Raw genomic sequence first — 25,494 nt, forward strand, 5'->3', positions numbered from 1 at the left:
ACTGAGAATTTGAACAATTTGAGAATAAGCCTAAGCCAAACTTAAATGAAACTGAGCCAGTTAATTTGGATAGTTCAGAAGAGGTCCAGGAAACCATGATAAACATTCACACTGAAGAAAGGACTAGGGATGCATTGATACAACTTTTGTTCGAATTTAAAGATGTGTTGGCCTGGTCCTATGATGATATTCCAGGATTGAGTGTTGATTTAGTGGTACATAAATTGCCAACTTACCCCGGTTACCCCCCTGTCTAACAAAAGTACAGAAAGTTTAAAATTGATCGCAGTGACAAGATTAAAGAAGAAGTCACCAAGCAGTTGAAAGCGGGTGTGATTCGAGTGGTCCGATACACCACATGGTTGGCTAATGTGGTCCCAGTGCCAAAGAAAGATGGGAAAACCTGAGTGTGTGTTTACTATTAGGATTTGAACAAAGCAAGCCCCAAGGACCACTTTCCATTACCAAACATCCACATCCTTGTTGACAACTGTGCCAAACATGAGATATAGTCTTTTGTAGATTGTTATGCTGGGTATCATCAAGTCTAGATGGATGAAGAGGATGCAGAAAAGACGGCCTTCATCACACCTTGAGGTACATATTATTATAGAGTTATGCCGTTCGGTTTGAATAATGTTGGGGCAACTTACATGAGAGCTATGAGTGCCATTTTACATGACATGATGCACCAGGAAATTGAGGTGTATGAGGATGATGTGATCATTAAATCAAGAACGCAAGACGACCATATGTGGGATCTGAGAAAGTTCTTTGAGCGTCTGCGTAAGTATGACTTGAAGTTAAATCCAGCCAAGTACGCATTTGGAGTACCATCTGGGAAACTTTTAGGTTTTGTAGTCAGTCGGAGGGGCATTGAGCTAGATCCAACAAAGATAAAGTCTATTCGGGATTTGCCTCTTCCAAGAACCAAGAAAGAGGTTATGAGTCTGGTGGGGTAGGTTGAATTACATCAGCAGATTCATTGCTCAGTTGACTTCTATGTGTGATCCCATCTTTAAGTTGTTGAAATAAGATGTGTCGATTAGATGGATAGATGAGTGTCAGGAAGCTTTCGACAAAATCAAAGAATATCTGTCGAATCCACCAGTATTGGTTCCACCCAAACTTGGAGGGCCTTTGTTTTTGTACTTGACAGTGTTGGATAATTCCTTTGGATGCGTTCTCGGGCAACATGATGTGACCGGGAAGAAGGAACAAGCCATATACTACTTGAGCAAGAAATTCACTAGTTGTGAATCCAAATAGACTTTGTTGGAAAGAACTTGTTGCGCCCTAACTTGGGTCATTCAGAAGCTTAGGCATTACTTGTTGCCCTACACCACCTACCTCATAACCAAGATCCTTTGAAGTACATATTCCAAAAGCCGATGCCCACGGGAAGGTTAGCAAAATGGAAAATCTTGCTCAATGAGTTCTACATAGTCAATGTCACCCGCACAGCAATGAAAGCTCAAGCTTTCGCGGATCACTTAGCTGAGAATCCTGTTGATGATAAATATCAACCTTTGATTACTTACTTTTTGGACGAGGAAGTAAATTCAGTTGAGGTAATTCCAGAAGACACCAATGCTTGAAAAATGTTCTTCGATGGAGCTGTGAATGCAAAAGGTGTTGGGATTGGGGCAATTTTGATTTCACCCACCGGTCAGCACTATCCGGCCACAACCCGGCTTCGGTTTTTCTGCACGAACAACACTGCCGAGTATGAAGCCTGCATTATGGGCATGAACATGGCAATCGATCAGGATATGGAAGAATTGTTAATCATGGGAGATTCAGACTTGATTATCCGACAATCTCAGGGTGAATGGGAAACTCGGGATGTCAATCTATTCCATACAGGCAACATGTGAAAGATCTTAGCAAGTGGTTCAAGTCCGTCGAGTTCAGGTACATTCCTCGGTTTCACAATGAGTTAGCCGATGCACTAGCTACTTTGGCCTCGATGCTGCCATATCCAGGAAATGTCCACATTGACCCACTGGAAATCCAAATTCGAGAAAGACATGGTTATTGCAGCATAGTTGAAATAAAGCCTGATGTTCAGCCATGGTACCGTGATATCAAAAGATTCTTGAAGATAAAAGAATATCCCGAGCAAGCTAGTGGAGACCAAAAGAGAACCATTAGAAGGATTCCAGTGGCTCCTTCTTAAGCGGAGAGGTCTTGTACAAAAGGACTCTATATCTGAACCTTTTAAGATGTGTTGATGCCCAAGAGGCCGGAAGAATCATGAATGAAGTACACGCAGGAGTATGTGGACCCCATATGAATGGATACGTCCTTGCAAAGAAAATCCTTCAATAAGGCTATTACTAGATGACTATGGAAAATGATTGCTTTAGTTTTGTCTGAAGGTGTCATCAGTTTCAGGTACATGGTGACCTGATTCATGCACCGCCTTCCGAATTACATCCAATGTCAACACCATGGTCGTTCGTTGTTTGGGGTATGGATGTCATTGGGCCAATCGAGCCAAAAGCTTCAAATGGGCACAGATTCATATTAGTTGCCATTGACTACTTTACCAAGTGGGTCGAAGCAGTCACTCTCAAAGCCGTCACTAAGAAAGCAGTGGTGGATTTTGTGCATTCCAACATTATCTGTCGTTTTGGTATTCCTAAAACTATCATTATAGACAATGTTGCAAGCTTGAACAGTCATTTGATGAGGGAGGTATGCGAACAATTTAAGATCACGCATCAGAACTCCACCCCTTATCGGCCCAAAACTAATGGTGTTGTCGAAGCAGCGAACAAAAACATCAAGAATATTCTTAGAAAAATGATTCAAAGTTCTAAACAATGGCATAAAAAGTTGTCGTTTGCATTGTTGGGATATTGCACAACTATGCACACATTAGTTGGAGAAACACCCTATCTATTGGTTTATGGTGAAGTCGTGATACCCGCAGAAGTTGAAATTCCATCTCTCTGAATCATCGTTGAAGTTGAGATTGAGGATAATGAGTAGGTCAAGACCCGTCTAGAACAGTTAACCCTGATTGATGAAAAGTGGATGGCCGCAGTTTGCCACGGGAAGTTGTATCAACAAAGAATGGCCCGTGCCTACAACAAGAAAGTACGGCCCAGGAACTTTGAAGTGGGGCAACTCGTTTTGAGACGTATTCTCCCGGATCACAAGGAAGCGAAAGGAAATTTCACTCCAAATTGCAAAGGTCCATACATTATAAGGAAATTGTTGCCAAAAGGGGCGTTGTACTTGGGAGACATTGAAGGAAATGACCTAGAAGCAGCCGTCAATGCAGACGCAGTCAAAAGGTATTACGTTTAACCATTCTGTGATGCCAAGATTCTCCGGTTGGTTGACAAAGGCTTTCATTCTCGCCACCCAAACACATTAACCCTTTGCTAACCCTTTTGGGCCGGTTACCTTTTCTTTGATTACTCTCTTTGGAACCCGAAAATTTTTGTAAAAAAAATCAAAAACAAAGTTTACCTGAACTACGTTCAACTTGATTCCGAAAGGATATGTAGGCAACATCTCTCTGGGGTTCAGTCACACCAAAACAAAAATCCACATTCCCCCCAAAGTTGAAACTAGGGCAGAATTTATAATGGTTCGGCGACGGTTCGCCTGAAAGGTTCCAAAGTTGTAATTCAATCCAAACTCTTTTACCCTAAATCTTGTTCAAAGTCCTTATGATCAATCGGTAAAGATGTTCAAATGGGAGGATGTTGGTTACTTGGATCTGATACAATCAAATGAGAAATAAAAAGAGAGAGTCTTATCGGTGAAAATCTACATAGGCACCGAAAGGCGATGGTGAGCAGAGAAATTGAAAATGAGAGAGTCTTGTTAGTAAAAACTCACAAAGAGCACTATAAGGCGACGGTGAGAAGAGAAATGAGAGAGGTTAGTTGGTGAAATCCCGCAAAAGGCGCCACTGATCAAAAAAGGGAATCACTTACAATCATCGGCACTGATAAGAGTCCTGGCAAGAATTCTCAATTTTGAGATATGGATTATGAGGGGTCTTTATGAGATTGGATGGTTGTGTAGATCGGGTATCAAGTCCAAGAAGCATGTCATGTCTATTTGTCACGACCCCAAATACCGATCGTGATGGCACCTATCACATTACAAGGCAAGCCAACCAATCAACTAATCACGACCCATTTTCCTTTAACATTTAATCCATTTTCTAACACAAGTTTTAAATATTGAAGTCATTATAAGCGTTAAACAACAGAAATATGCGGAAGATAAAAAATAACAATAACTACACAACCCCAACAATTTGGTGTCATGAGTCCAGAGCCTCTAATACAAGTCTGAATACCTAATACATTAATAGTCTAGGAAATGCGGAAAGATAATAAGATAAGAGGGAGAGAACAGGGCTGCGGACGCCATGCACCTACCTCAAAGTCTCCGTCAAATACTGAAACAGCTAAAAGCCCTCACTCAGCCGCTCGGGCACCTGGATTTGCACACAAGGTGCAGGGAGTAATGTGAGTACGCCAACTCAGTAAGTAACTAGAGTAAATAAGGACTGAAAGAAGTGACGAGCAGTTCAAAAATACATAACTGGATAATCAACAGAATATCAGGTCATCTTTACAGTTTAAAATCAGTTTTCGTTAAAAAATCACATTTTCAGTTTTAAACATTTGGAATCAAATACTTAGCGGTATATCAAAAAGAGGCTTATTTAAAAGAAGAGTAAAATCAGTGAAAACATCATAACAAGGCCTCTCGGGCAAGGAATCACTCAGAATATGGCCCATCGGGCAGCCTCTCAGTCACTTGTGACTCGACTCTCGTCACACAGTACTCACTCTCAACACTCGGCTCTTTAGTATCTCATAATAATAGAAATCATAGTAACTGTTGTGGCGTGCATCCCGATCTGTAATTTATAGTCGACTATGCTCACTGGGGATGTAAAGACTCCAGAGGGGCTCCTACAGCCCAAACATCACATTGCTGCAGCGCGCAGCCCGATCCAATATACATATCGTTGCGGTGTGCAACCCAATTCAGTATATATATATCACTGCGGCGTATAGCCCGATCCATGTAAGTATTGTTGTGGCGTGCATCCCGATCCATAATATATACATATCATATCCTTGCTATTAGCTCAACCTCTCTCAGTCATTAACCTCACAGCCTCTCGGGCACAACAATAGAAATTAGGAAACTCAGCTCAAATAGTCCTCACAATTAGAAGTGAAAAGATAAAACCAGTTTTAAACATTTAAACAGGAAAGACATGACTGAGGATATGTTTTTAGCAAGTAATAGTGAGGAAAAATAGTCAAAATACTCTAAGGGTTTCTACAGGTCGGCACAAGGCCCCAAACAGGGCATACAGTCCATAATACAGTATAAATATCCAAAATACGGAATAACATAATATTTTCAAATCAAATACGCGGCTTAATAGTCGCTACGGGATGGACCAAGTCACAATCCCTACCGGTGCATGCCCACACACTCGTCACCTAGCATTCGCGTCACCGCGTTTATCAAAACAAGTCAAATATCGGGGTTTTGTACCCTCAGTTCCAGATTTACAATGGTTACTTACCTCAAACTGGTGAAATACTACTCTGCGATGCCTTTGCCCTTCGAATCGGCCTCCACGCACGTCAAATCTATCCAAAATCAGAACGAGGACGTCAAAATATGCCAAGGGAACGAAGCTCAAGCAAAAACAATCAAAAAATACCAAAAATCCCGAAATTACCAAAACCCGACCCCCGGGTCCATGTCTCGAAATCCAGAAATTTTTACACCAATAGATTCCTCGTCTCCCCACGAGTCTATACATATCAAGAACACTAAAATCGGAGTCCAAATGGCCCCTCAAATCCTCCTTTAAAGACCTCTTAAACTCAAGCCCTAATCCTCCATTTTTAGCCCTTCATCTCCACTAAAACCATGATTAAACTGTGGAAAATGACCTTAACCCAAGTAATTACGCTTAGAAAACTTATCCAACTAATATCCTTTGATTCCTCTTCAGATCCTATGTCTTAGCCTCTTTCCCGTCTTCAAAAATGGAGTTCTTTGCAAAACTTCGCGAAGAAAGCAATATATACCTTCTGTCCAGGGATTTTTGCATCTGTGACCATCCCACCGCTTCTGTGGTCCTTCACTTAAAAGCCCAATCCACTTCTGCACTCAGTCTTCTGCACCTGCGACTCCGCAGGTGCGGTCCCTGAAAATTCTCAAAATACGCTTCTACGGTTCCTCTCTCGCACGTGCGGCGCCGCACCTGCGGTCCCCAATCCACAAGTGCAGAAATACCAGAAGCAGCAAAGTTCAGCAGTTGCAACAAGTCTCAAACCTCTCCATCAACCATCTGAAATCACCCCGAGGCCCTCAGGACCCCAACCAAAGGCACAAACATATCCTAATACCTTATTCAAACTTGTTCCAATTATCATAACACCTCAAACAACATGAAATCTCCCAAAACACATCGGATTCAAGTCAAACTTTCTAAAATCTACTAAATTACGCTTTCGATCAAAAACCCAACCAAACCACGTCCGAATGACCTGAAATTTTGCACACACATCCCAAATGACACAACGGAACTACTGCAAATCTCAAAATTCCATTCTGACTCGTATATCAAAATCTCGCCTACCAACTGGAAATCGTCAAAATATCAACTTCGCCAATTCAAGCCTAAATCCACTACAAACATTCAAAATTCATTCCGATCACGCTCCTAAGTGAAAAATCACCTCCCTGAGCTAACCGAACCATCGAAACTCACATCCGATCCCTCTAACACATAAGTCAACATCCATTTGACTTTTCCAACTTAAACTCACTCTAAAGGGACTAAGTGTCTCAAACCTTACCAAATCCTTTCCGAACTCGATCCGACCAACTTGATACCACATAACACGGATAAACAAAGCATAATGAAGCAGAAATAGAGAAAATGGAGCGGTAACGCATGAGACGACTGCCCGGGTCATCACACTATTGAAATCTGCAGGCACTCCAAATAAGTCCTTCTTTCCTTTCCCCGAAAGGGACACTTTTCGTTTGAGTTCTTTATCTTGTCCTTTGTTTACTTTTCTTTGAATCCCTTTCGGTTAAATCCTCCTCCGAAACTAATACAATGAAGAGATGGTAAGATTGGTTTTACAGGTTTCTGTTTAACAAAAGCTAACACTCAAGGAAAAAGCACCCAGCCTCAGCAGGTGCATCAAGTCGATCTCAACTAGCCATGATGGTCGATGCTCCAGAGTCAAAATTATTGAAAAGTAAAGAAATCCAAAGTCAAGTGCCCATAAAGGCAAAATAAGGAAAAAAGGCCAAAGCCCCACACGGGCTAACTGTCACGCGGAATTTTGGAAAGTCAAGATCCCTGGGTTTAGAAAGGAAATCGATCTCCAGAAAGCCAGCAAGCAATGGAGATTTTCATCGAAAGAGTTGGTCTGAGATCAAGTGATCCAAAAAATCAAGGCGACAAAACCAACCACTATTTCAAACTGACAAATTGTTCTTTAATTTGAAAACAGGAAAACAAGTACAACCTTGCAAGAAGCAGGTGCAATAAAGGCAAGTCACGCAGAACCAAAACGATTCTGCAGCAAAGCTGACCCGAAAAGGGAAGTCCCATTTTTTTTTAAACTCTTCATTCATTCTCCTAAATAAAATGAAAAAAAAAAAGAAGGAAAATTCAAAAACAATCATGGTAGCCTAGGGTCCCCAATCTCTAGCTACGTTTTCCCAACATAGGGTCTCATTCCCTAATCGCTGCTAGCATAACCTGGTAGTCTTTTCTAGTATAGGGTCCCACTCCCTATTTGATTGTAGGCATAACCCGATGACTCTCCCCGGCATAACCCGAGGACCTTTTCCAGCATAACCTGATAACTCTCCCCGGCATAACCCGATGACTTTCCCGGCATAACCTGTGGAACTCCCCAGCATAACCCGAGGACCTTTTCCGGTATAACCCGATGACTTTTCCGGCATAACCCATGGACCTCCCCAGTATAACTCGAGGACCCTTTTCCGACATAACCGGATGACTTTCCTGACATAACCCGTGGACCTCCCCGGCATAACCCAAGGACCTTTTTCGGCATAACCTGTGGACCTCCCCGGTATAACCCAAGAACTTTTTCCGACATAACCTGATAACCTTTCCCGGCATAACTCGTGGACCTCCCCGACATAACCCGAGGACCTTTTTCGGCATAACCCGATCATTTTTCCAGCATAACTTAGTAATCTTCGCAACTTGGGGCCTCTGATCCCCATTTGATTTCATTTTAGATATAGGGTCTCCACTCCCTAATCTTTTTTCTCAGGGATACACAATCCCGATTTTACTTGCTTTCAATAAAGAAGTAGTTTAGATTTTTGTTACAATAACTCACGAGATTTTCCTAGTGAAAACTAGGGCAGAAAAAGTTTGTTCGTTTGTTTGTTTTGGTGCCTGAACAAGTTTTCACCATAAAGCACGAGGTTTGAGATGACCAAAAGAAGAAGTCTCAATCCAAATAAAAGAAAAGAGAAACAAGAAAAGATGTTGAACTTTAAGTGTCGAAGCGGAGAAAAGATGCGGACTGCTCAAGATATGATTGAAGTCACAAGCTTTGCATGTCCCGCCTTGATTCGAAAAGCTGAAGAAGAATGAACCAGCAGTTGCAGCTGATGAGCATCAAGATTCAGATCAGAGTCTACAGGAAGAACCATCCTAGACTCAATATCAAGCTTTAGAAAGATTATAGATAGGAATCTTGTAACTCGTAGTTGATATGCTTATCTAGTTTAGCTTTTTATTTTTTATTTTGGTGTAATAAGGAGCTCAGTAAGTACAAACAGTAGCAACAACAATGAAATCACAGTTTTTCGGTAGTCCCAAATACCAAAACTTCCAGAACTACACTGACATATTTCCTTTATAGCCAAGGATATGTAAGCAACCTCCGAAGCAAGGTTCGATCAGACTTTTTCAAAAAGTGCTTCCCATGGAATTTCAAATGGGCAAAAATCGCTCATAATTGCTCATTTTATCTTTGCCCGAAAACCCTTCGTGTTTCCGAGCAAAGAGGGGCAGCTGTGAGCATGTGATTTTTTGCCCTATACGAAATATTCCTATAAAATTAAAGAAAATAGATTTTTTCCAATTGTTTGCCATTTTATAGGATTTTGTAGGATTTATTAATTGTTTGGATTTTTGTGCATGTTTAATTTTGTTAAGAATCATAAAAAAATGTCAAAAATATCATGCATTGCATTTAGATTTTGTTTTTATATTTTTAGGATTAATTAGTTAATTATTTGTTTTATTAAAAAATAAAAATCACAAAAAATGGCTCACTTTTACATTTTTTTAGTTTTAAATTTTAGATTAGTGATTTTTCTCTTTTAATTTAGGATCAAGTAATTGTTATAAATATTATAATAGATAATTAGCTTAATTTTATAATTTAGATTAATTTAGAAATTTGATTTAGGATTTTTAATTAAAGAAAAATAAAAGAAGAACAAATAAAAAGGAAATAAGAAAAGGAATTGAAAAGAAGGGATTTAATTGAAAACTGGCCCAATTAATTAACCCAAGATCCGCCCACAACCCAGGCCCAAAACCAAACATACCCGATCCACCCCCTCCCCTCATTAAACCAAACGACCTCGTTTCTGCTCTCTTTCATCACAACTATTGGATCATTGTGATCCAATGGCTCGGAACTATCCTACCCATCCCTATAAAACTGTCCTAACAACACCCCCATACCCCTCAAACCCCGGTCATTTCCTCGTCTCCCTCACTCTGAAGCAAACCCTAGCCGTCTAAAAAAACCTCGCCGCCTCTATCGTTGACCACCCGCCGGAAATCGCCTCACTGCGGCTCCGGTGCTCCAAACCCTACCAAGTTGACACCATACAATCACCTTCCCATCCCCTTTCCAAATCTCCAAACCAATTCCTTCGAATCTTTCTCAAACCGCTCAAATTTTGGATCTGAGAACTAAACCCTAACTTTTTCTTTGTCAACTTTCGGTCAATTTCTAGGCTATTTGAACCTAAAACGTCCATTAGTCGACTGCTTCTTGTTGAGAACAATTGATTAATGGTCGTCCAAGTTCGTTTTATCCTATTTGAAACCTGTTCGAAGTTTTGATGGATTCCAAATTAGAAGTGAAATCTTGGTAATCTCTTTTCTTCTTTCTTTTGTTTGTTTATCTCCTTCATCTGTTTTCTTTCTTTAGCCGTTTGTCTAAGGTCAACACAACTCTAGGTTTTCTTTTCTTTTGACTGTTTTTGTTCGTTCTTTTGATTAATCAAAGCATTTTGAGATTTATTCATCTAAAGTTAATTTTGCATAGGTTTATGCCTAATTAGGGTTTTTGGTGAATCGATTATTCTGTCTTTGCTTTGTTTAACTGTTCCTCTCCTGTATTCTGTAATTAGATCTCCACGTATTAATTAAGTTAATTAATCCTTTTTGATTCATAAATTGATTAGTTCAACTTCTAGGATTTCTTTGTGGTTTTCTGATAATGTTAGTTTGATTACTGTGTAGATGCTTTAGTCGTTTAAGTCTAGTTTTGTTTAAGTTAATTAGATAAAGTACTTTTATTTAGTGATTAGGTTAGTATTAGTTTGAATTGCATCATTTTTTATTCTATTGCCCTTTTAATTTGCATTCTGATCAAAAACTTTTGTTCTTATTTGCCTTAGTCTATAAATCATTACAACTTATACGGACCTAATTGAACTAAAAGAACTTAGGACAAATTTCAGAAAATATCTAGGAAGAGAAAGTTTCTAGAAATGGTACAGTTGTCTTAACTGTTACAAATGATGCCGAAATAGGATAAGGAGGATAGCTGTATTGTATTATTTTCAGACTTTAGGATAAGGAATATTCCCAAAATATACCCTCCTTAAGGAGCCTATATATGTAGGCTATTTCATTCTTAAAAAGACACACAATCATCAGCATTTTCTGCACAAAAAAGGTTCTGAAAATACAAAGATATACTGCTTTGAAAAATACATATTGATTCTGAAGATACCAAGATGGATACAAAAACATTCTAAAAACTGGTTTCTTTTAGCTGTGAATTTTTTCTGGAAAAAACTAGTTTTTTTAGCTGTTGGTTTGCTGGGTAAAACTGGTTGGGTTTTGCTGATTTCTGGTTGGTATTTCTGAGTTGTTGTTGTTGTCTGATTGCTATTGGGTTAAGCTCCAAATTACTTCTATTTATTGACCTTTTCTTGGTCCATTTGTTGTTATTTTTGGATCACTATTAGGTATGTAATCACACCCTATATTGAATTAATTCTCTTGTTCAAATCTGATCTTAATACCCATTTTTGCTTTGAGGATTTTATCTGATGTTCTAGGAATGGCACTTGTGTGAACTATCTCATTGTCTTCCTTCTTTCAAGCATGATCGTTCATCCTAAGCAAACCATGTTGACCTTATCTATTTCCTTCTTGATTCATTTAACATATAACTAAGTTTGTTTCTCTTCTCTCATGTACTATTTGTTTTTGAGATAATATAGCATCAGGAAGTTTGCAAAAATATGTATAATGAATAAACTTCCATGTGATACTTGGCTGTTTTGGTATGAATGTAGTGGATTTGACTATTTGAACATAGATTTTCAATTGTTGAAGTGGTCTCCTTTCTCTCTTTCTGATTATTTTATCATTTAAGTCAAAGATACACGAGTCAATGGATCTCAATGAATGCTAAAACATGCACTTATATTTGCTGTTTTTGTATGTGAGTGGAAATTAAGGCCAAGCAATCTCAGGGTTGGAGTTTGAAATGCTAACTTGTGAGAAACAGCTCTATAGTTGATTTCTTGCAAGTTGTAAGCTGATTTGAAGGATTTGGTGGCAGTAGAAAGGTTTGGAGTTAGCAAGAATTTTTCTCTTTACTTTAAAATTTTCCGTTCTTTTCTTTTTTAGATGCTTAGCTATAAAATTAATAGCTAAGCCATAAAATTAACCCAAATAACAAACACCCAATATCAATATATCAGTAAGAAGCAACACCCATTAATTATCTACACTAGGGTTGAGCCACAACCCTAGCTAATGGGTTTAGCTAGACATAATTAAAGCAGAAAATGAAGAAATAGAAGATGAAGCAACCATATTAATTAATTGCAAATGCTAAACTACAATAATCTATGATGAAACTAAGCTAAAAATGCCCAAGATAGGCCAAAACATAAGTCTCACGAGTGCAGCAGCTGTCAGTTGTACAAAACTTGACCTAAAAATGGTAAAATATTCTATCTATAGTGGGCTGGAAAAACTGAACAAAAATGCCCCTGCGGGGTTAGTGTGGACCGCACAAAGATGGCACGCGGCCACACTGGGTTGCTTGACCTCTGAATCTTGCTCTCTGAAAATGGTGATGCAGACCGCACAAAGTTGGGGTGCGGCCGCATGAAAACTAGCGCGGACCGCACAAAGTTGTTATGCGGCCGCATGAAAGGTTTTGCAGCTTCTCTGAACTTCACTGATGCGGGCCGCGTGACCATATAGTGCGGCCGCATGGGGGGGGGGGGAGCGCGGGCCGCATGAAGTTGAACGCGGCCGCGTGGTTTGCTTCTGGAATATAATACTCTCTGAACTTATTGGACGCGACCGCCTAGCAAAATTGTGCGGCCGCATGAGTAAGACGCGGGCCGCATGAATTGGGACGCGGCCGCATGGAGCATGGCTTGTAAGTTCACAGTCTCTGAACTTCTATGGTGCGGCCGCATGACATGATGGTGCGGTCCGCACCAAGTTCTGAATGTCTTCACTCTACTGATCTTTGGCACTTGAGCAGGTTTCACTCCAATTTGAGCCGATCTTTGACGATTTGTCACTTTATAGCTTAAACCTGCAATCAAGCCCAATCTGTAAGCATTTTGGGACTATTTTGTAGCAATTTACACTCAAAGCGCAGGCAAGTATGGGTATAAAACATGTTAAAATCCTACTTATCATATATTACCTTACATACTCGGTATATTATTTCGTACTAACGTCCCTTTTGCCTGGGGAAGTTGCGTTTTATGCCCGCAGGTCTAGACAGACAGGTCGAGAGCCCTCCAAGTAGGCTATCAGCTCAGCGAAAGATGTTGGTGCGCTCTATTTGCTTCGGAGTTGTGTGTTTGGTTAGTATTATTTAGACGTGTATTGTTTGGTATGGCGGGACTCTATCCCGACCTTTATGACATTTATGTACTCTTAGAGGCTTGTAGACATATGTCGTATACGTGAAAGATTGTATGGCCTTGTCGGCCTATGTTTTAAATTTATAAATAATCATGTCGGCCTATTAGGCCCGTATGTCACATATATATAATGATGTAATAAAAAAGATATGTTACGTTGGTACTCGATTGAGTAAAGTACCGAGTGCCCGTCACGTCCGATCGGTTTGGGTTGTGACAGGTTCACTGGGAGGTTGATGAATTAATTGGGAGTTTGTGGAAGATTCCACTACTCCTGCATGGCTTGGATCAGTGTGTGATTCATATTGGGAGCTAGGGGTGGAAGATATTGTTAATCCATGTTTGATTTGTGTAGTTGTTCATTGCTAAGTGCATACCCTCCGCTATTAGTTGGGCTAGGTAATAAGTGTTTTGGATTATGATGACCATCTCTTGCCCATTGATCTGAATATTGAAGGTTATTGCATGGTCCAAAATGCCTGCTTCCAGCTAAGAGGTTGATTGGTAGTTTTGGGGTTGTGGAGGTGATGTGAAGAATAGTGGTTGATTTGGGAAGTGGGGTGGCATAAGAGGCAGATTGTCCATTGTTGCTATCCTGTGGTGATTTGGAATGTGGACAAGGCAAAATCTTCTCCTTGGTAGTGAAAGCCTTGGCATCCTCTTCTTGAGATTGAGATAATATATTAGTGGTAGTACTAGGGTGAGTAGGTTTAATGATCTCTATGAAGTTTTTAGTCTGCCCGATGGGTTTATGGCTTGGCGTGTGGGAATAAATAAGATCTTGGGTGGATTTGGATGTTGTCAGGTGCTTTAAGGATTCAGCCATTTGGCAATACTCCTTTGTATGCAAGTCCAAGTGTAAATTGGACGTATTGGGAGGGAGATCTTGGTTGGGGGTAATATGTAAATTAGCATTAGTTAATTCCTCTAAGATAAGGGTAGTCGGGTACTCTAATATTTTGTTTTTTGTGGCAGGTTCATCTAATGATTGGGGTGGGGAAACCAATACTTCCTTAGCCTTATCCACGTGTAATGTGCTTTGTATGCATTGGGTGTTAGGGATATTTGGTGGATTTGTCATTGAGCTTGTTTCGAAAACCATGGGCTCACCTTCTAAAATCTCAAAAAAATTAGTAGACTTAATACCAACATTTGAGAAAGGTGATTTAGCATTGGTATTGCTATCAGATGAATGTCTGACTTTTGTGTCAGGAGATGGTGAAGCAGATATATATTTTTCCATATATTTAAGCTTTGGAGAATTAAATTTATGAGAATTAAAAGACATACCTGTATCCAGATCATTGAGCTTTGATCTTTTACTTGGATTGTGTACCTTAGCTATTGGGATTGCCCTTGAGCTAGTATGCTTTTTCTTGTTGAATGTGACAGTAACCCAATCACTTTGGACTCCTTGTTGTGTAGTAGTGACCTGATTTTCATGTTGCTTTTGGGAATTGGAATTTTGTAGAGTGTCAGGCATTGTGATTGGCTATGACCTAGCCTGCCACAGTTTTTGCATAGGAAATTTTCACCTTCATAATGAATCTGTTGTTTATAATTTCCAATGTATACAAATGGTTTAACTGGAAATTCCATTGAGACTTCCACACAGAGTCTAGCATATCGACCTCTTAGGGTAGAGGAGGTACATGTATCAATTCTAAGTAATTTACCTACTTTATTGCCAATCCTTTGTAATAAGGAAGAGTCATAAAATTTAGTAGGGAGTTGAGGAAGACAAACCCATACTGCAGACTTCAGTTGTTTGGCTTCACTGGCTACAAAGTGAGGTTCCCATTTGAACCAAAAGGTGAAAACCATTAATAAACCAAGGCCCATTGCTTAAAACTTTGGCCATATTTTCCTCCTTGGTGAATTTAACTATGAAGTAGTCCGCCCCAGGTCCATTAGGTTAAAGTTTTCAGTTGGTTTCCATAATTATTAGAGTTTACTTTCGAGGTATTGGTGGAAGAATCGTTTACCCATTAGTTTAATTATAAGAGATTATTTCCAAGGCTGATATATCCTTTGAAATTTGAAGTTTTTCATTGATGCCTTAGCTTTTTTGAGAGCAAATATTTGGGTTGGATAAAACTTTTAATGGATCATCTAGTTGCATGAAGGAATCATTAGCTTCAGTGAGATCTAGTGGTGGTTGGGAGATGTGCTTTTTGATGGAATCCAGAAGGAGGGCTTCTTTGAATGATGAAGTAGAAGTATGAATTTTAGTGGATGAATTTGGAGTAGGAGAATCATTACCTTCATGCGGTTGAAGTGTATTGATTGAGTTTGGAGTAGGAGGATTATTATCTTCATGCGCATGATTGATATATGGTGGTTTTGGGGGATGTGAAGAGATTGGTGGCTAGTTTGAGGAAGGTTTACCATTGTTTTTTTAAGTAGAAATTGATGGAAAAGAGTAGTGAGAAGATAGACCTTCTCACTCTAATTATCTTCAAATGTTATGTGTTCTTGTTGAAATTCAAAAAGAAGAATGATAACTTGTGAAAATTAAGAAATTGAATAATAAAGTTGTAATCAATTTTAAGTCACATATTAATTGAGTAATTTTATGGAATAGAGTTTCTTCCTTTTATTGAACAACTAAATAGGACTAGCAATTAATCATTTCAGAACATGATTATACATTTTTATTTTATTTTATAACTTACACACAAGTTCTAATATAATATAAAAATTTAGTATTGATCGAGACGAGGTACACATGCAACGCGCATATATCCTAAGAATAGGAATAATTTGGGTTTCATTAATAATTAGGAATAATCGTTTAATTAATTTTTCTATAATTTAGAAATAGTTATTTAATTATTCTCCTGCTATTAACAGTCTAGGAAAGTTAATAAATTTTTACCTCTTAGTTCAACTCCCTATGCTTGGCTAATTCTCACACACCTTTTTTTTTTTTTGCTTTTTCGTTAGGAGTCTTTATTATTTGGTAAAATTTTTGAAGGACTCATTTTTCATAAAAAAATATTTAGTGAAAGACCAAATATTTTCGTAAATATTTTAATTGTCAAACTTAGCTTCTTTTAATAATATATATTTAATTTTTAAAAATAATTTATTCATTGAAACTAAAATGCAGTATCCTAAACTTGTTTGGATGGTTGTTACATATCGTTTCATAATGTATCATATCGTATCGTATTGTACTGTATCGTTTGATGAATACAATGTTTGAATGGATTGTGTCGTTTTGCCGTCGTTTCATGGTATCATGCACCAGTAATATGATGAATAAACTTGCAATATTATAAAGAAAAAATATGAGATAATATATAAAAAGGTAGGGTAAATGATAAAATAAAATTATTTAATAATGGTGAAGGGTGAGATTGAGAGAAAACACAAGGAATCAACGCGACCACACTAAATCGGTCGTTACATAAAGTAACATATTTCATAGTTCCGTAACGACGGACAATATGATACGATACAATAAAATTTAAGTAACAATCAAAATAAATATTGTATTTAAAGTAACAATATGATACGATACAACTGGTAACGACCATCCAAACAAGCTGTAAAACTAGTGGAATTAAACACAAAAAACCACAATTTGGACCTCACCCCATTTCAGCAAGGCACTCTGCAATCTCCATCAGCCAAATCAACCCTTAGTCCACGTGTATGAATCCAAATCAGAAATAGCTGACAGAAGAAAACAAGAAAACGAAGCATTTGCCCAGTAGCTGAACAAAAGAGGCTGAAACTCCAACTTTGGACACTCTCTCGATCCCTCCGCCAAACCAACATACCAAACCTACAGCCTTCTTTGGTCCCTCCCCACTTAATTTAGCTACTTTTTCTTTCAGCTGAATTCTGGGATTCTTCAAGGTAAAGGTACGTTCTTTTCTTCATTCCACACATTCGTTTGTCATTTATCTGAAGATGGATTTGCTGTTCATTTCTGAATCTTGAAACTAGGTGTAATCTAGCTTAGACTTGTTGAATTTGAGAATGGGTGTATTCAGTAGAGCACATTGAGTAATGACATTTCCAATTATTATTTTTTCTGTTATTTGTTTTCTTTTTGCATATGTAATCTTTTGCTAATTTGATGGCTAAAGATTTGATTTTTTCCCCCAACATGCATTTATTCATTTTTTCTTGAAGCAGTCAGAACTATGAAGTTTGATTGGTTTGTTCCACAACTTATAGATTGTTTGAACTCTAGACCCTCTTGGAAGTGGGAACTGTAGCTTGACTTTTTCTGATTGGCCTTTACCATTTTTAAGAAATACTGAAAGGTGGAAAAAAGAAAAGCAAATTAGGCTTCCCCGGACCACGCGCATAGCGGGAGTTTAGTGCACTGGCTGCCCTTTTAGATTGCCACACCCCAATCATTAGGTAGTTTTTGTCTCAAACTTGTGCATACCTGTTGATATGATGTTGTTTTGGAATATCTGCTGGAGGCTAAAAAGGTTTTTTTTTTCCCCTTATTTTTCATGCTGGGTAACAAATGAATATCTTTTGACAATTTCCCTTTACAAGACAAGAATGGAAAAAGTAGGAAGAACTGAAAAGTATGACAAAATATCTTAAACTGTTCAATTGCAGATAGTCCTGTTATTTCTTGTTCTTCTTTGTTGCAGGGTGGAGGGAATTTGTGTCCATGGTATATCTACTGTTGAGAACCTTTCTGTTGCCCTCCCTGTCTCTTTAGATGATACATAAATTATCACTCTCGAAAACGTTTACCATTATCTACGACCAGTCTGAGAAAGTGTATTGTTTGCTTTTGTCAGGGTAAATTAGATGGGGCCTTATGTTGCTGGTGTTCTTGTTCCTCTAGTTGTAACTATTCTCCTTCAGAATAGAAGAAGGCGGAAAAAGCGAGGCTTGCCTGTTGATGTTGGTGGTGAACCTGGCTATGCTATCCGAAACCGCCGGTTTAGTGCACCGGTAGAAACAGCGTGGGAAGGAATCACAACGCTGGCCGAGCTTTTTGAGTATTCATGCAAGAAGTACTATCACAAGAAGTTACTAGGAAGTCGGAAACTGCTTTCCAGAGAGATGGAAATATCTGCGGATGGAAGGTCATTTGAGAAACTTCACTTGGGTGAGTATAAGTGGTTGAGTTATGGTCAGACATTTGAGATTGTGTGCAACTTCTCCTCCGGTTTGGCACAACTTGGCCACAAAAGAGAAGAACGTGTGGCCATCTTTGCTGATACATGTGAAGAATGGTTAATTGCATTACAGGTACATATTTTTTTCTGTACTAACATAGCAAAGAGATTTCTTTTCTTTCCACCCGAACCCCTGGCTGGAAACTGATTATGCAGTCTTTCTTTGCACTGATGACGATGACATTTATGGACTAGTTCATTTGTAGATTTGAGATACTCGAAGAGACAATATGTTTTTAACACGTCGATAAACGGCTAAGAATCTAGTAATATATGAATAGTGTTTTTGTACATTTTGCCATGTCAATGACATAACATTGAGTCGCTTTGTCTACACCAGAGTTGCTTCAGACGCAATGTGACAGTGGTTACTATTTATGCATCCCTTGGTGAAGAGGCCCTCTGTTACTCATTAAATCAGGTCAATTCTCTCTCTTGCTCTATCTCTCTTCCTGTCTCTCTCTCTTTTTCTCTCAATCACAAATCAGAACATGCATACATAACAGGTTCAAGAATAGTGTTTTATGCATAACAAATAGATCATACTTGGAAGAGCTTACTAGTGACACCAACACTGTGTGCGCAATCCTGTACTAGATGTAGTAATTGGAACTGTCTCAATTAGTAAAGAAAAAAAAATGATTTTATAATGGTGCTCTGAGATGGAATTAACTGGAAAAACATGGTTACTGAAGTTTATATAGCCGAGCTCGACTTGTTTGGGACTAAAACGATGTTGTTGTTATTGTTGTTGTTGTACAGGTGATGCTAATTGCTAAATATAGTCCTTCCTAGTTAAGATAGAATTGAAGATCTCTTCTCGTGAAATAACATGCAAAGCTCAAGATTATCACTGTACAATTTTTGGAAAACAGATCAGTTATGGTAGAATGATAATCATATTTACTTATGTTTATTCCTCGAAATCCGTTTTCAGATATGAGCTTGATGCTATGCTAACTCGTTCTTTTTACTGATATCTGTTGTCAAGCATCGGTCTGACTTGCCTTCTCCACTTTCTTCAGTTTCCATGGATTATTCTTAATCTTCATTTTTTCAACTTGTACTGGCCACTTTAGCCACGTGAAGCAGTTTGAAATGAATTATATTTTCCTCCATGACCCCCATGTAGGTTAAAATGTATTCATACTTCTATAACTTCAGTTGAAGTTCTATACTAGACACAAGGAAAGCCTTAAAACATAGGAATATATTGAAATACCCTAGAGGCTAGACAGTGGTACTTTAAGAAAGGTAAATTGACAAATGAATTACCCCCGACGATGAAATCGTTAGTTTTGGGTTGAAACTGATAATCTCCGGCAGAGTCCTTCATCAGATTTGTTCTCTTAATCTATTTGAGGGAGTCATAATCTCTTCAATGAAGCTCTAGCATGCTTCTGGCTGAAATTAGAAAAGGACAGCATTCCACTTTTAGCTAAAGTTTGATTCATCCATGAATTATTTTTTTGCCCAATCAGTAGATTTAACTTTATTTAAAAAAATGTCAGACAGTACCAAGATAGTACTGCAGCAACTCATCCATGCTAGATATTCGAGAACTTGAGAATTGACACTTTGCCTTTATCGATACCTTTGTTTAAAATTCCATCCTTTAAGATATTATTGGTATGCTGGAATATGCTATGGAATCTTAATCTGATTTCTATGTATTCCTCATTAGATATTTCTGTGTTTTCACGTACTCTGTCAAGTGTTCATTCTGTTCTTCTTGAAGTGTTTTATATGCTACATATTGCTCGTTGTCAGCTAGTTCTCTTTTTCAGACAGAGGTTACTACTGTCATTTGCGGGCAAAAGGAACTAAAGAAACTTGTAGACATTAGTGGACAACTTGATACTGTCAAACGTGTGATATGCATGGATGAGATTCCATCAAGTGCCTTGGTTGCCGCAGGGAGCAACTGGACATTGACTACTTTTTCTGATGTGGAGAAGCTTGGCCGAGAAAACCCTGTTGACCCAGATTTACCTCTTGCAGCTGATATTGCTGTGATCATGTATACCAGCGGAAGTACTGGCCTGCCCAAGGTTAATTTTCACTCTCACTGCTTCAAATCGTTGAAAACAGTCTTATTATTTGGAACATTGCATGTGAGCCTTAGCCTTTGGAGGAACAGCTTACAATCCTTTTGTTTTTCTAATTTAGACCTGCTTCATATCCTTTGAGGGAGGAATAGGTGATTTCGCTCAGGATACCCATAAAAGTAGATGAAAAGAACTAAGATAATCTCTAGTATTAAAGAGAGAAAAAGGCGCAGAAAATGTGATAATTGAATTTACTAGAGATTTCGGATTTTCTTACTCTTGTTCTAATTCAACATCTTCATGGTAAAGGTGTCGGAAATGCTAAAAATGTTCACCAACTTGTATTAGGAAAGTGAGATTTTTCCAAAGTTTTATTGCATTGTTTTCTTCCTCAAGTAGCTGGATGAGTCGAGAAATTCTCTAGGAAGAAAAAATAACAATCATTGCAAAATCACTAACAATTTATCTGGTGCACAGGGTGTGATGATGACACACAGGAGCGTTCTAGCTACAGCTTCTGCTGTTCTGACAATTGTACCCGGTCTTGGAAGCAAAGATGTTTACTTAGCATACCTACCGCTTGCTCATATTCTCGAACTTGCAGCAGAGGTAATGTACCAATGTTTTACCAAATATGTTGGGTGTATGATTTGTTCATGTCTTTACTTTGTATCTAATAAATTAAAATTCTGATTTTTCTGCAGACCATAGTACCTGGGATTGGTGGTTCTATAGGATATGGCTCTCCTCTGACTCTTACTGATACTTCAAGTAAGATAAAGAAAGGAACTAAAGGAGATGCCTCTGTGTTAAGGCCAACAGTGATGGCAGCTGTCCCAGCAATTCTTGATCGGGTTCGAGATGGCGTGCGCAAAAAGGTATAACTTAGGATTCAAAAGATATCTTTTCTTAGTTCTTTTGGTTGCTTCTGCATACCTATCACGTGATGTTGGTACGTGAAGCTAACATTGGTAAAATTCAGGTAGATGCTGCAGGCGGATTATCAAAAAAGCTGTTTGATTTGGCATATTCTCGCAGACAGTCTGCAGTTAATGGTAATTGGTTTGGAGCTTGGGGCTTAGAAAAACAATTCTGGAACTTATTAGTGTTTAAGAAGGTTCAAGCAATTCTGGGCGGCCGTATCCGTTTTATCCTGTCAGGAGGAGCTCCCCTCTCTGGAGATACTCAGAGATTTATCAACATATGCCTTGGGTGAGTAACTCCGAAACTATGCCCCCACATAAATGAGCTGAAAGCTTAATATGCACATTTCTCATTGTAGCAATTTTGACCTCACATCACAGAATACAATGATCTGAGGGATTCACTAGTTTGATACCAAATGAAACTAATATATAAAGTTCTAATTGACCTCTGACCATGATCCCCATAGGCCATTGAGATGATGCTCTAGAGCATTTGCTTGATATCTGCATTGTGTAATGATTTTACTACTACTTGAAAATAGATTGACAGCAAGAGTTACCTTCTCAACTTCAACAGTGCCTGTTTCTTATAGTCTCAAGGTTAATCTGGCCGCATATAATATCTCTTTCAACATTCTAAAGTCTACAATCAATCTCACCACTTTTGACCTTTTTACTAACTGACTGATCTACCTGTCTCTAGACAACGTACTAAGAAGTTAGATAGTTTTTGTGGCGGACATAGGAACTCTTGTTGCTATCTTCCCCTTGAAAGTTTTATTCCTCTCCTTAAATTCTAGTTGTCACTAACTTTTATATTGTAAAGTGTCCAATGAACACTTGTTGCTGTCCCTTGGGGTTTTGTTCTCCCCTTAGGTTCTCTTTGCCACTAACTGTTATATTTGAAGTGTCCAATTTAAAGAAACTTCGACGTAATGTTGTCTATCTGCTGTTTCTAATGATGTAAATCTAGTAGCCCGATAACTTGAAAATATTTATCTGCCTGATGATAGGAAGAGAACCCTGAGAAAAACTTAACCTTTAGGCTTTTAGTGTGGCCATATCTTTTGATGTTTTCGCCCTGTGTTCTAATTAATAACTAGCATCGTACATTACTTGAATGATGAAATTCTATGTTAATTAATAAAAAGTATGATGCTTTAATTAAGGACTCCACTTCCATCAAAATAGACATTCAAATTGATATTTTAGTAAATTATTGTCAACAACAACAATAGCAAATAATATTCAGCTTTACATTGTAACAAGCAATCTTCTCTTCTTGCTAGCATCTTTTTTTTTTCTGCAGACTTCTCATCTTACTTGGTTTATTTTCCTAGTGCTCCAATAGGCCAAGGTTATGGTCTTACTGAAACCTGTGCTGGTGGAACATTCAGTGATTATGATGATACTTCTGTCGGACGTGTTGGTCCTCCACTCCCCTGCTCATACATCAAGGTAAAGTAGAATGAGCAGAGTCAAAGCTTGACATTCCTCTATGTCCTTGTATCATACTATGGTCATTGGCTTCATTTCTTTGTGCAAGTAGGAGAGAATTACCCCATTTTGAGGTCAAGAATTATGCATTTCAAATTTTTAGAAAGCATTGCAGTAATCTTATTACTTGCATCTCTCACAATTATTTGTTAAATCCTGTGGTTTGCATATTATCTTTTATGTAATGCTCTTGTTCCTGTGCCTAGCTTTATATGGTTTAAGTTTCAGATGGTTCTTTTGTAAGTTGACAGAGTACCACATCATGATCCATCGGCAACCTGTAACATAAAATTTGTGCTTCAAATCTCCATTCTGTTTTTCCCCGTGTTACATTTTGATCTTCTTGCTTTCCAAACCATTTTTGTTGTTCAAGTCCATTATAAACTCTAACAGCTATATGATAGCTTCTGCAATCAATCTTTTTAGCTTTCACCAGATAATACTCGTAATTTAATGTAGTACTTTCATCTGTAGTTGATAGATTGGGCTGAGGGTGGATATCTAACAAGTGATTCCCCAATGCCTCGAGGTGAGATTGTTATTGGTGGACCAAATGTTACCGTCGGATATTTCAAAAATGAGGAGAAGTCGAAAGAAGTATACAAGGTACGTATTGCTCTACATTGTATGCTCTGATGAGTATTTGTGTTACAACTATGACTGGTATTTTTTTTAATTGCAATGGGCTTTTTTGCTGTATTAAGGTTGACGAGAGAGGAATGAGTTGGTTCTACACGGGTGACATAGGGCAGTTTCATGCAGACGGTTGCCTTGAGATAATTGACCGTAAAAAGGACATTGTTAAACTTCAGCACGGAGAATATGTTTCCTTGGGAAAGGTGCGATCTTTTTAAAGTGTGTAACCATCTCATCTAAAAGCTTAAGCTCTTAGAGAAAGCACACATTTGTTTGCTTAATTATGTCTTCAACGCGTCCCCTTAGATGCAGGCTTGATTCTTTTTTATGAGCCAAGCACGTGAATTTTTTTTTTTAATATTGGGCGACGGTGAAACTTGAACCAAGCTTAAGCTGTTAGAGAGAGCACAGTTTTATTTACTTAATTATGTCTTCAACAGATCTAGTATTCTTACATGGTATTTTTTATCCTAGCTCACAAAATGTATGCACATTGGTAGACTAAATTCTCCTGGTTTCACAGCCTTAACTCCCTACACTTTTTTATTTACTGATGTGGGAGTTGATACATCAATGTGCAGGTTGAGGCTGCTCTTAGTATCAGTCCCTATGTCGACAATATAATGTTGCATGCCAATCCTTTCCACAGTTATTGTGTAGCTATAGTGGTTGCCGCTCAGGCTGCTGTGGAAGGCTGGGCTAAGAAGCACGGTATTGACTTTGGCGATTTCCCAGAGTTATGTCAGAATGAAGAAACTGTCAAGGAAGTATATGCTTCCTTAGTGAAGGTATTTTCGTGCATGCAAATATATAGAGCTTCTCTCTTTTTTCTTTTCTTCTTTTTCCTTCTTTTTCCTTTTGCATAGCTTTATTTAAACATGACTTGCAGATGATTTAGCAACTCAATAGTCTGAACACTAACTACAATTACTTGTAGGATGGTCCATTGTTGAAATATTTTATAGCACCTACTAGTCAATAACTTTTGTGGTTTTGAAAGGGAAACCCCATATATCTCATTATTCACGATAACAGAAAATGTAACACATTATCACCATTATGGCGAGCATTGGCCCTCAGCAATGTTTTATGAACTGATGCAACATCGTTTATCAATTGTCATTAGCAAAGAAGAATCCTTTTCCTTTTTAACACTCAGTTAAGGCCTCATCTATTTTGAGTGTAACCATAACATTTGCTGGACTACTCCATGTTTTCGGAGCTAAATACCATTGTCGTCTAGACTGTAGTGTTATTGGTTATATTGTGAATACTAGTGTTCATTGAATTTTGTTTACCTCCACTTATCTTGTACAGGCAGCGAAGGCTGCTTGTTTGGAAAAGTTTGAGATCCCAGCGAAGATCAAGCTGCTTGCGGAAGCATGGACTCCAGAATCAGGCCTTGTTACTGCAGCTTTGAAGCTCAAGAGGGATGTCATTAGGAAGGCCTTCTCAGATGAACTAGCTCAATTATATTCCTCATGATTATACAGAGATAGCATCTCCTTTTTTTTTTTTTTTTTTTTTTTGTTTTTGGAGAAAAGTAAAATCAAGATTCTTCAATAAATATTTGTAAACTATAACCTTTTTTATATGTGATTACTTTGGTATGTGGCATTTTTGGTTCTAAGTATCCTTTTCGGCAAATGCTCCATTAGTTTACTGTGGAAAATAGAGGCTCCATTTTATTTTTAACCTCATGAGTCTTGTGACTTCATCACGTGTTAGATGAATTGATAAACTATAACGACAAGGAGAAAAGAATTCCTTGTTAGTCGATGCATGCACCAAATTTAGTTGCTCTTTGAAGTAGTACATAAATAATGAGAAAAGGGATTTGTGCATACCTATATACTATTGGAAATTTTATTACCCTCTTTATTCAAGTTTCACTTTAATTACATCCTATATATAAATTTACTAATTATATACACTTTAGGAATTAAATAAGTTTCCCTTTATATTAGGAATCAATTATTTTCAATCCTTATTCTCTCT

General features: G+C 38.2%; 2 protein-coding genes across 4 annotated transcripts; both read left to right on the plus strand.

Annotated features, from left to right (window-relative positions):
- Positions 1 to 1,831: 1,831 nt before the first annotated feature.
- LOC138889760 (uncharacterized) lies at positions 1,832 to 2,179 on the plus strand. The gene has a single exon (XM_070173096.1). It carries the CDS (start codon positions 1,832 to 1,834, stop codon positions 2,177 to 2,179), a length of 348 nt encoding a protein of 115 aa, XP_070029197.1.
- Positions 2,180 to 16,901: 14,722 nt separating this feature from the next.
- LOC104217183 (long chain acyl-CoA synthetase 9, chloroplastic) lies at positions 16,902 to 25,126 on the plus strand. Of its 3 annotated transcripts, none has more exons than XM_009767356.2 (12): positions 16,902 to 17,100; positions 18,006 to 18,462; positions 18,730 to 18,810; positions 20,177 to 20,440; positions 20,915 to 21,046; positions 21,142 to 21,315; positions 21,420 to 21,649; positions 22,704 to 22,821; positions 23,335 to 23,466; positions 23,565 to 23,699; positions 24,078 to 24,284; positions 24,814 to 25,126. In XM_009767356.2, the coding sequence occupies exons 2-12, from the start codon at positions 18,016 to 18,018 to the stop codon at positions 24,979 to 24,981; spliced, it is 2,088 nt and encodes a 695-aa protein (XP_009765658.2). In that variant the 5' UTR covers positions 16,902 to 17,100; positions 18,006 to 18,015; the 3' UTR covers positions 24,982 to 25,126. The 3 variants fall into 3 exon arrangements, with proteins under 3 accessions (XP_009765658.2, XP_009765659.2, XP_009765660.2); XM_009767357.2 differs by having other exon boundaries at positions 16,987 to 17,094; XM_009767358.2 differs by lacking the exon at positions 16,902 to 17,100 and adding an exon at positions 17,221 to 17,244.
- The last annotated feature ends 368 nt before the right edge of the window (positions 25,127 to 25,494 follow it).

The sequence above is a fragment of the Nicotiana sylvestris genome, chromosome 4 (assembly GCF_000393655.2).
Source record: "Nicotiana sylvestris chromosome 4, ASM39365v2, whole genome shotgun sequence".
In the NCBI taxonomy this organism is placed as follows: domain Eukaryota; kingdom Viridiplantae; phylum Streptophyta; class Magnoliopsida; order Solanales; family Solanaceae; genus Nicotiana; species Nicotiana sylvestris.